Genomic DNA, 10,842 nt, shown 5'->3' with positions numbered 1-10,842 from the left:
TTTGAATTTGTATCTATAGATATAAGTAGTTGGATAAAAAATAATGCAAGCAAACGTAATGCCAGTAAGTTTTAAAAGTCAGAAAAGATTGATAGATTTTTCTGTTGGTAAGCTTGCTCCAGTAATTTTGGCTGGAATTGTAGCTTTTTCCATCTGTCCTGTCATTGTGCAATCTCAAAGTTATTTTTAAAGGGAAGGAAAACTTGAGAAATTTTACTCAACACAGGCACAACTTCTAGGTGGGTAGAAATAACTTCAGATAAGTCACATGGATGGCATTGCACGAAACATCAAAAAGATCAAAAGCTCTTTCCTAATTCAGTAGTTCATATTCTGGTCAAAGTCCTTTTTCCAGGTCAAGATAATACACTTGAAAATTAACTTGGTTCATACAGCAGTTTAAAAAGGTGGTTTGCTTCTTGTGGGTTACCATATTGTATGAACCCAAATAGCAGTTGTTTATTCAGCAAAGCATGATTTTGTTTTGTGTGTGAATCAGGACATTTAAAACACGAGGATCAAGAGAGACTGCAAACCTTTTTTTTTAAGCAGAGAATTGCTAATATTGTGGAAGATTATAGTTTTGTGGGGCTCTTATTTAGTTAAGCAATGAAATTCTACTTAAAAGCAAGGACCAATAGAAACAGCATCAACTTAGCATAGAAAGTGTATCTTTTTATGTATTTAACTTCTCTCTGTTAATATTTGTATACATTTAGGGCATAAAGTCTCAAAAGGCTCTTTTGACTGAATGATGCAAAGTTGATTCCTTAATCTTTGCAAAAGCATTACACTAAAAACTAAAATGAAATTTAGTTGGTAGCTTAATTAAAAGTTTAACTTAAAGCTAGGTTGTCAAAAATGGTTGTACTGACAATTAACTAAAAATACTCCTAAAGTACAAAAGATACAGACTTCACGAGGGTGTATATTGTTTATTTACTGTCAGTAATTTACTTTACACAAGGCAATATTAATGGCTTGAACACTTGCAAATTATGTAGAGAGTAATGTACAACTAAATGAAGCTTTCATCTTTTAGTAATCAAACCATTTTAAATGATACATTTGAAGACCTTCTTTAAAAATAATTTATTGCCAACCATGGACAAAAAGGGGTGGGGTGAATTTACAAAGTAGTAGATTCTCTTCTTCCCTAGAAAGTTACAAAAGATACACATATTTCAAAACTGCATAGCCTCAAAACATATCCCTCATTTATACAAAAGTAATACATATCATGGTTTCATTGAAGATTCTGTAGGGCCATTACAAAATATGTTTTACAGACAACTTTATAGAACATAACCTGTTGCTGCTGTTGAAGAATGTGAAAGCAGTTTTAAATAATTGGCAATGATCTGCTTTCAAGTATAAGATAAAGAAAACTGCAAAGGACACTATTACAATGCTGCATAATCCTTTTAAACCTGATTTTAAAATACTGTATGTGTTGTGGTACCATCAATCAGTAGTTCTTAAACAACTGCTTTTTGAACAAATGACCATAGCACACACAAAATCTAACCAACAGCTTAATAAGAAATTTGTTACCTTGATTTAAATTTAGCCTTTAAAGTAGGACCAGGCAATATATGGTTGTCTGATGTTGAATTTTAGTTTTTAGCAATGCAAGCTAATGTAGCCAGTTAGGAAGGATAATTGCAGTTGCAGTTCAGCAACATCTGGAGAAACACAGTGTCCAGTTCTGTTCAATCCAAAACTGAATCAAATTTGACTTGAGAGAAAAGCATCTGCCAGACTATAGTCTCAGAGCATCAGGACCATCCTTCCAACTCCTTTCTTTTCTCAAAGGCTATATTCAAACTACTCTTTGGTGTTATCTTTACAGGAAGTTGGGAATGAGGCAAGAGCACTGTTCCATTTTGTATTTTCACCTATTTCACAGTGAGAAAATACAGGATTTCTCAAGCCTTGAGGAATGGTTATCTATATTGAGTTTCCTCAAAATAAGGCACGAGGCTAAATATGTGGTTATTTTTAAAATGGCCTGGTTAAAGTTTAAGGAAATTAAGCATGCAAGCACTTAAATACCTCTCCTTTTAACTTTAGATTTTAAAATATTGAATTTTGTGAAAATCTAAAATAAAAAAATCAGTTTATACCACTTTAGTCAAAAGAAAATTAGATACTTTTTAAAAAGTCCTCATGAATTTGAAAAACTATCACACCAAATAAAATAAATTTTTAAAAACATTTGTAAAAAGTGTTTCTATGAATGCCTCTGGCAACCTAGAATTGTATCTGGGAAAACTAAGCCACTCCTGTTAGCAAGAATTATTTTTAACTCCTTTTTTGATTTATTTCAGACTACAGAATACATTAAGAATGATACAAAAAGTACCAGACACCCCAAAGGGGGCATTAAAGTCTGTACCCAACAATATTCAGAGCCCATGAACTCATTACAGTAACAGGACAAGAGGAAAAAGAAAAAATCCAGCATTGAATTAGAGGATCCCCAGGCTTTATGAGCTGGTGATATAACCATTGCAACTGCAACTCAGAATCCCTTTCTCCAAAGGCTTTGGTACAACATTTTATACTTATCCAAAATAGGCACAACACAGTTCATCCTTCCCATAATTTTTTTTTAAAAATCAAGTCCATGGTAGATTGAGGGGAAGAATGCCTGGGGAAAGAACTCTTTAACGTTCTCTCTCTCCAGATTACTTTTCCTACCAATTCTGCCACTCCCAAATTCTGTACATATGTGTGATGGGAGAATAGGAGAGAGAAACAGTTCTGTGTAAAACTACCAGAAATCTCCTATTTTGTCATTGAAATTGCAGCCTCTTACAGCTACTTAGAATACATTTGAGCCCATGTGCATGGAATATATTGAGTGAGATTTATAATGATCACTTAAGTTAATGTGTTGCATGATTAATTTTATTTCCAGAATAAAGCATTACCTTAACAAATTTCCTCACTGTCCTCTAAAAGTCATCTTTCTGTAGTATAAAGCAAAATGCATTTAAACAGTACTCTGTTAGCAGTATTGTAAAACTGATATTTCATTTCTGCATATACATTGTTAATTTTATATATCAACTTCTGTTGGTTTTAACTGCTAGATAGAAGTGATTAAAACAAGTACTGTCTATGTTTAAAACATCTTGCAAAAAACATTCAGTTCCCTCATTATAACAGTGTTGGTAGAATTCTAAAATAACACCAGTATGGAAATAATGGCATTCCCCTCCACCCCACATGTATTTTGTTTCACCTTAGAATCCTGAAAGTTCTAATTATGTTGGTTTTGTACTTCATAGCAAAAATGCAGTGATCATTTATTTGCACTACATTGTCTGTTATGATTTTGAAGCCCTTTTCCCCCAATCAGGTAAACTGGTATTCACTGTAAGGCCACTATAAGTTAAAAAAAAACAAGAGGCACTTTAGATTATAAGGTTCTGCATCAATTAACCATTTACTGTTACTGGACTAGGCCAATTTCTGTTAAAGCATTTAATTGGCACAAACACACACACACTTACATTACCTTAGTCTAATGAACGGCAAAACCGAATTGTTTTTCAAAAATACAGAAGCTTTGTTAATTGACTTCCTTCTACAAAGATTACAGAATGGTTGTTGGGTTTTTTTTTAGAGCAATAGCAATGACTAAATTTGGCCTGTGTAACAAATGAAACAAAAAAGGGAAATAATCTGCTAATCGTTGTTCTTCTTAACCATCCAAGTAATTTTACTGCATTAAAACATTAGAACACAAGTGTCAATCCCTTTTGTAAATGCCCTCTTTAAAGCTTAATATGGTAAAACCTAGAATAAAATGTATAGTTAAAGATGTTCAGAATTACAGGTGATACAGGCTTTTAACCAATACCAAAGTGTCAGCAACATTCTCAGCTAACAAAACTATTATTTTTACTGAGTATTTCATTGCAAAGCCAGGTCTTCAAAATGTGCAACTGAGCCAGAAGGTAGAATCATTTTTTAATTTCACTTTTTTTTTAAATGTGTCATTTGTCTGATATAATTCAGCTGCTTGATGCTTTAATTCAGTTTTAGTTTTTTTGGCCAATATAATGGTCACTACTGTTTCAACTGCAGCTGTACGTACTCAGTGTGCTAGCATTCTTTAATAAGTTACATTTGACATCTATAAACAGAATTGCTGTTTGGGAAAAACAAATCTTGTGCTTGGCTTCCTCCTTTATCCAAATCACAATATCTGTACTAACTGAAAAAGAGTGTTCTCAGACAATGGTTTATTCATGGCAACTAAGAGGGACTTTCAAAGCTGCAGGAAGCAGCTATTTGATTTAAGTTAGCTGAGGCCCAAACTGTAAAATCATGGGTTTTTGTCAAACTACATGATCTAGCAAAAACCAATCAAGACCAATAATTCCTATGCGTGATTCATTTTGACTGAAACACTCAGTAGAAAATATTTTCTTTTCTGGTACCATCTGAAAGCACTCTCTATTGGCATGGAAGCAGAAGTGCATTTGTAAACTTGAAATATAGGTTAATTATTTGACAGAGCAAAGCCATTTACCATATACAACAATTGGTGGTAGTTGCCTAAGCTAAGGAAACTCTTCAATAGTTCTCTCAAATTCCAACCACTTCAGAGAACTTTGCATGATTCCAAATAATTTCTTTCGAGCACATATCTACAAGTTAATAGTTCAGGCTTCTTAGCTGAAAAAAGACAGAATAATTTAAAACCTGGAGTTAGCTTTAAAAAAAGTTGAAGTCTATTAAAAGTTAAAACTGATTCAAGATAATGAAGAGGAAGAGGTTAAAGCCTGGATTTTGATTTTAATAGAAATTGGCAATAAGAAGAACAGCAGCAGCTTTTACCCACACATCGTGAAGTCTAACAAGACCAGGTTTACTTTTCAAACTCCTGCTGTAAACTATTAACACAAATCAGTCTTTTCAACATCACTGTAGCATGAGCTGCTTGAGGTTGTCATGAAGGATGGTATCTTTGACATCACGGAATACCAGACGAATATTTTCTGTATTAATAGCAGTGGTGAAATGGTGGTATAAGGGCTTCTGTTGCTGGTCCCGGCGTTTGGTACGAAAACAATCCACCAGGAATTTTTGGACATCTGTTAAGTTGTGGGGATCCCCTTCAAACTCTGGGAAATAGTCTTTGATGCTCACTTTTTGCACTTTTTCCTCAAGCAAGTCTGTCTTGTTTAGGAAGAGAATAATAGACACATTGCTGAAAACCCGATTGTTGACTATAGTTTCAAAAATGTTCAAAGATTCTGTAAGGCGATTTGTTAGCCGGTCTTCCATAAGTACCTGATCAAACTCACTTGATGAAACCAGGAATAGTATTGAAGTGACACTATCAAAGCACTCAAACCAACGTTTTCTTTCTGACCTCTGGCCACCTACATCAACCATCTTGAAGGGAACATTTTTAATCTCAAAATCGTACTCATGTATCCCTTTTGTAGGTCTTCGTGCTAGCAGAATATCTTGCTGGGAGGGAAGGTAATCCTGGGGGGAAATAATCTGAGTTGTTAATGCAATTACTGAAACACAAATAACCTTCAAACATTTGAAAGAGAAAAAAAATTCATTACATTTTAAGAAACCTCAGAATGATTGTATCGAATGTAATATCTAAGCTAAAATAGTGATAAGAGTAAGATTTTAAGCAAACTAATGGCAAAGCTCTTTATTTTAGATTCCTGTTTTGAGGCAAGTTGGCACCATGTAATAAGAATCTAAAACAGTGTGTAACATTACATAAAATCCATGAAAACAAAAATTTAATTGTTCCCTGAAAAATGAATAAATCCAATTCAACCCTGCCACCTTAAAGGAATACTTTCAATGACAGCATTTTGAATGAGAAAAATAAAAAAAGATTAGCTGACACTGAACAGAATTATAGATTTTTTTAAAATAAAAAAACAAATATAAGGGAAGGAGTCAGCTCATTATTTTTTGGTCTTTTTTGTAAACTTCTAATATTTATGAACAATTCTATAAGCAGGATGCTATTACTATTATGCATTGCATTAAATGATAAATTTACCATGTTTCTGTGTTAATTGCAATGAAGGTATGCATTGAGGGTGCATTGTATACATAAACAATTAGCATTTTTACATGCTGAACAATAACATATAGAACGTATTGGATACCTCCTCATTTCCATGCTTTAGGCCTTTCCACCACTAATAACTGGTGAAGATACAGATTTCTAAGAGCACATGTAATGTACTCAATGTGGGCAGGTATTAGATCTAACTGGATTCTAACTAAATGAAACCATTAACCAGAGTTAATAGACTTTCTAAACTCTTAAGTAGCTCTTAGAAACTAGAGGAATGGGTTCCCACTTAACTATGAGAAGTGGACCAAAGAATTACAGTTCAAGTGGCTTTAGAAAAATCCAGCAGACAAGGGAATATACAATATTAATATCTGACACTGGATCTTAGAACAGCATAGAGTCTACAGCATTTAGCTTACATTAGAATCAAATATCAAGTTTAGTTATAGATCAGAATGATGCTACATCTTATATTATAGTTGTTTGTTTTAATATACATGAAACTAAACAAAAAATCCCCTATCTCTATTAAAAGTATAGACAGATAAAATGCATTCCCTCACCTTTAATATGTATGATTAGCTTTAATCATTTGAAGCTAAAAATAAAATTCCTTCTAGCATTTCACAGTAATTCAAACACCAAATTTAGAAATAAAACTTACTGGGTCTCCAAGTTTATCCAAGTTGTCCAGAAAGTATTTTATAGATTCCCCCTAAAGTGAAGGGTAAATACAATTATTAATTATGCTCTGAAATATACTTTTAAAGAACAATTTAATGTGAACGAAGTTTTTGGTGCATGAAAGTTGCAGCCAAATGTGAAGTACTCATTTGTAAAATATACTGTTCCTCCATGTACTGAGATTTCAGTCTGTTGACACACATTACAGCCATTGATTTGATGAATCATGCAGTTTAGCACATTGATTTTGAAGGCTATAAGCATCTATCCTTAATTCTTTGGGCTGTGGCCAATGTGTACAGGACCAGAGTATGTAAATTACAGGTTGTCCTTGACTTATGACCATTTGTTTAATGGCCGTTTGAAGTTATGATGGCACTGAAAAAAGTGACTTACAACTGTCCTTGTGCTTACCACTGTCACAATATCTCTGTGGTCATGTGATCAAAATTTGGGTGCTTAGCAACTAGCATGTATTTATGACAGTCACCATTTGGGACCTTCCCAGGGGGCTTCCAACAAGCAAAGTCTATGGGGGAAGCCAGATTTGCTTAATGACCGCGGCAAAAGTTGTAAAATTGGGGGTGACTCACTTAATGACTGCATCGCTTAGCAACAGAAGTTCTGGTCCCAATTGTAAGCTGAGGACTACCTGTATCACCAGTTTATAAATCCTATTTACAAGAAAGGTAAATAAGAAAATTACTTAACCTTGGGGGGGGAAGGGGTTCTACGTAACTGCTCACAGTGGTTTACCCAAAACATCTTGCTTTTTGAGTAAATGACAAAATGGTGCCTCCTACTCATTCACTCTGCATTGATTATTCTGGGTTTAAAATCTTATCTTATTCAGCATTTGTAAGAGGGCAGCATCTTTGTTGCTGAAGGCAATAGAATCACTTACATTGTGCAGCTCATCTTACATGTGGGATCTCTCTATATATATTACGCTCTTAGCATATGATTAAGATGTTTTAAGAGAAGAGTTGTGTTAGTCTATGGTGGCAAAAAATCAGGAGTCTGGTAGCACCTTTTTCAACTAACTAATTTTATTAAAAGGCATAAGCTTTTGTAAGTTGCAACTCATTTCATCAGATGCACAGAGTTGCTAGATTGATGTAGAATGTAAATTAGGGTGAAGTGGGAGGGAAAGGAAGGGATAAGTTGGTTGTGCAGATGCAGGTTACATGTGAGACAGATTACAAGTATCTTATCAATTAACACCTGCATTGTGTTAAAAACCTATTGTGTTTGCTGAGACCTTCTAAGATTGCCTGAAACCTTTTAATGTATGTGAGTTCAACCATTTCTCAATTGATCGTGCTGTTAAATTCCCACTTTTCTACAACAGTCACTTTGAGTTCTGCTATGGAGTGATGAAATGATGAGAAGACTATCACCATGCTTAATGTTAGTGTAGATCCAAAGTTCTTATATCTTTTAATGGATAGTATAAGTAGAAACTTGATAAGATGTATACAAATTCCTATTTTAATACATGGAGAAGCAGTATGATATACTGGTAAGATGAGGAGAGACAAGTTTAAAACCCCTCTCAAACATCGAAACTTGCTGGATAACATTGGGCCAGTCAGTATCTGACTCAATCTACCTTACAAATTTTTAAATGGGGAATAACTGGAAAAGGAAATTCTATGTATGCTGCCTCATCATCATCATCATCATCATCATCATCATCCAAAATGTTCCAAATTCAAAACTACCATTTTAAATGTAAACAAAACAAAACAGAATTTTTATTCTATTCTTTCAACTATTCTGACATCCTATTATTGGGTTCCTTTAAAAAATCCTCCAAGCTAAGGACACTAGGTATATATTAATCAATAAAACAGCAGTCACAACTTCTAATTGTCTTACTATTGGCTGGAACTAGTTAAATGGAGGAGGAATTGAAGTAAGAGAAAATAGCAAAAAGTACATGCTTAGAGTTGAGAAACATTATACAGCCACTCCTTGTTTAGTGGCTACCTCATTTAGTGACTATTTGGAAATACAAAGCTATTTTTAAAAAAATTATTTTCCAACCAACGTGCGCACTTACAACCAAATTTTGTGTACCTGACAACAATACACACTGGAGTGAGAGTAACACTGGTGTAGCAGTATGGGAGAACTTTGTCTAAATGTGACATAAGCAACCAGTGATATTTGCAGCATCTTTCCCTCTTTCTCAGTCACATGTTTGCTTAGTGACCATTTCCGATTTAAGGAACAGATTGTGGGTGCTAAACAAAGAGAGGGTGTAGAGGGACTATTGCTAGAAGTGAGACATAAGTTTAGAGGTCACAGACACTGATTTTGGAGACTGAGATTCAAGACTGAGATTCATTGGTGAACTTGTCTACAAAGGGATCCTCCTTCCCCCACACAAACGATTCCCTATAAAATAATACTATCTACTTTTAATTAATAAATTAACAGTATAGGGTTCAGGTTAACATTAACCCCTTATATTAATTAAATAAATACACCTTCATGCAAACAAAATATATATTAGTACTATGCAAGATACATAAATATCAATTTGAAAGGAAGTCTTACTACTGTACTTTAGAGTTAGCATCCACTTCATTAAAAACATTCCAGTACTACAAACCATGACTGGAAGAAGTAGAGGAGAATGCAATGGGAGGATGGGCAATAGAGATATGCTGGTCAAGGTGGGACAGTGTCATGCAGGCTTCATATTACTGAGTTCCAGAAGCAGCACTAGTTGACACCATGAGAAAGAAAAGCTACTGCTGGTAGAGAAAATCTTTCCTTGGCTCAGAAGAAAAAGATGACATTGACTAACCTGTTTGGTTCATGGTTTCCTGGAACCAATCTGAATCTAAGGACTAACAGTCAGCAGGAAGATAATTGCCTTCACGTGATTTACGACTTAAAAATCATGGTGATGGTGTTCAGGAAGCACCAGAAGACACCCTCTACCATTGAAGCAGCCCTCAAAACAGCCCCGAGGACAGTTCTGCATGGGATCTTTTTGAGCTGATATACAGGACTCATACAGTGTTATCTGCATCCACTTCAAGGGTCAGCAGAGGCAATGACAAAAAGCATTTTTCTCTGTCAGGGTAGTTCAAGCATCTGCACAGGCATCACACAAGATTATCTAGGGGTTATCCAGCAATATCCCTGCAACTATTTCCATCACTAGTACAGCACAGTTACCAAGTAGCAGCAAGGCATTTTTTCTAAAACAAATAAATTGTCACAGTAGTGGGTAATGCAGCAATCAATGGGCAAAAGTCAAGATGGGTCAAATATACTAGAAGTAATATGTGATCTCCTAAATTACATCTTTGCATAGTCATTAAGCATGGTAGAGGATATTAGGTACCAGAGTCTCCTCAATGTACTTACCCTTACCATAGAATCCCCTCACCCACTACCTTCCAAAGGTAGGTCATGCTGTCCATGAATCAGATGTGCAGGGAACAAGTACAGGTAATCCTCGCCTAATGACCACAATTGGGACCAGAATCTTAATCGTTGAGCAAAGTAGTCATTAAGCAAGACACCCATGTGACTGCTTTGCTCAACAACTGCAATCTGGGCACTCCTGGTTGCAGTCATTAAGCAATCTCCTGATCTCACTCTCAAACAGTCCTACAGCCTGATGAAGGGTTTGCCCTCCCCTCTGTGGACAGAGGGGAGGGGAAATCCTTCATAGGGCTGGAGGAACAGAGCTCAAATCTGCACACTGCTGAGAGGTTTCCCTCCATCCACTCTGCTTGCAACCTTCCCTGCCGGCTTCCACATTGTCTTTCTGGGGTTGCTGGCAGAGAAGATTGCAAATGGTGATCACATGATCGTGGGGTGCTTGGCATCTTGTATTGGGACAGCTGCAAGCAGCATGGCTTGGCACTACTATATATTTCATCTCAGACATCTGGTCAAACCAGGGGTTATTCAGCAATATCCCTGCAATACTGGTGAGGGTGGACACTAGAGGATGCTAGAGGATCCAAAACATAAACTGATACTGCTTCACGCTGAGGTGACTGATACTTTGCCTACAAAGCAGATGAAGTTAGGGAACCATGACTCAAATGGTT

General features: G+C 35.5%; 1 protein-coding gene across 1 annotated transcript in view; it reads right to left on the bottom strand.

Annotated features, from left to right (window-relative positions):
* Positions 1-915: 915 nt before the first annotated feature.
* GNA13 (G protein subunit alpha 13) overlaps positions 916-10,842 on the bottom strand; it is a 34,987-nt gene continuing 25,060 nt past the window's right edge. Inside the window, exons 3-4 of the mRNA XM_007421613.3 lie at positions 6,741-6,791; positions 916-5,511 (exon numbers count right to left, since the gene is read on the bottom strand). Of these exons, the coding sequence (XP_007421675.2) occupies positions 4,939-5,511; positions 6,741-6,791 (624 nt within the window). The 3' untranslated portion in view covers positions 916-4,938. The remainder of the gene's footprint in view (positions 5,512-6,740; positions 6,792-10,842) is intronic.

Source organism: Python bivittatus, unplaced genomic scaffold, assembly GCF_059951505.1.
Source record: "Python bivittatus isolate LINGU-HERP-01145 unplaced genomic scaffold, Pbiv_v1 ctg000220_np1212, whole genome shotgun sequence".
In the NCBI taxonomy this organism is placed as follows: Eukaryota; Metazoa; Chordata; class Lepidosauria; order Squamata; family Pythonidae; genus Python; species Python bivittatus.
The sequence above is the reverse complement of the archived record's forward strand: the minus strand, read 5'-3'. Positions and strand labels throughout refer to the sequence as shown.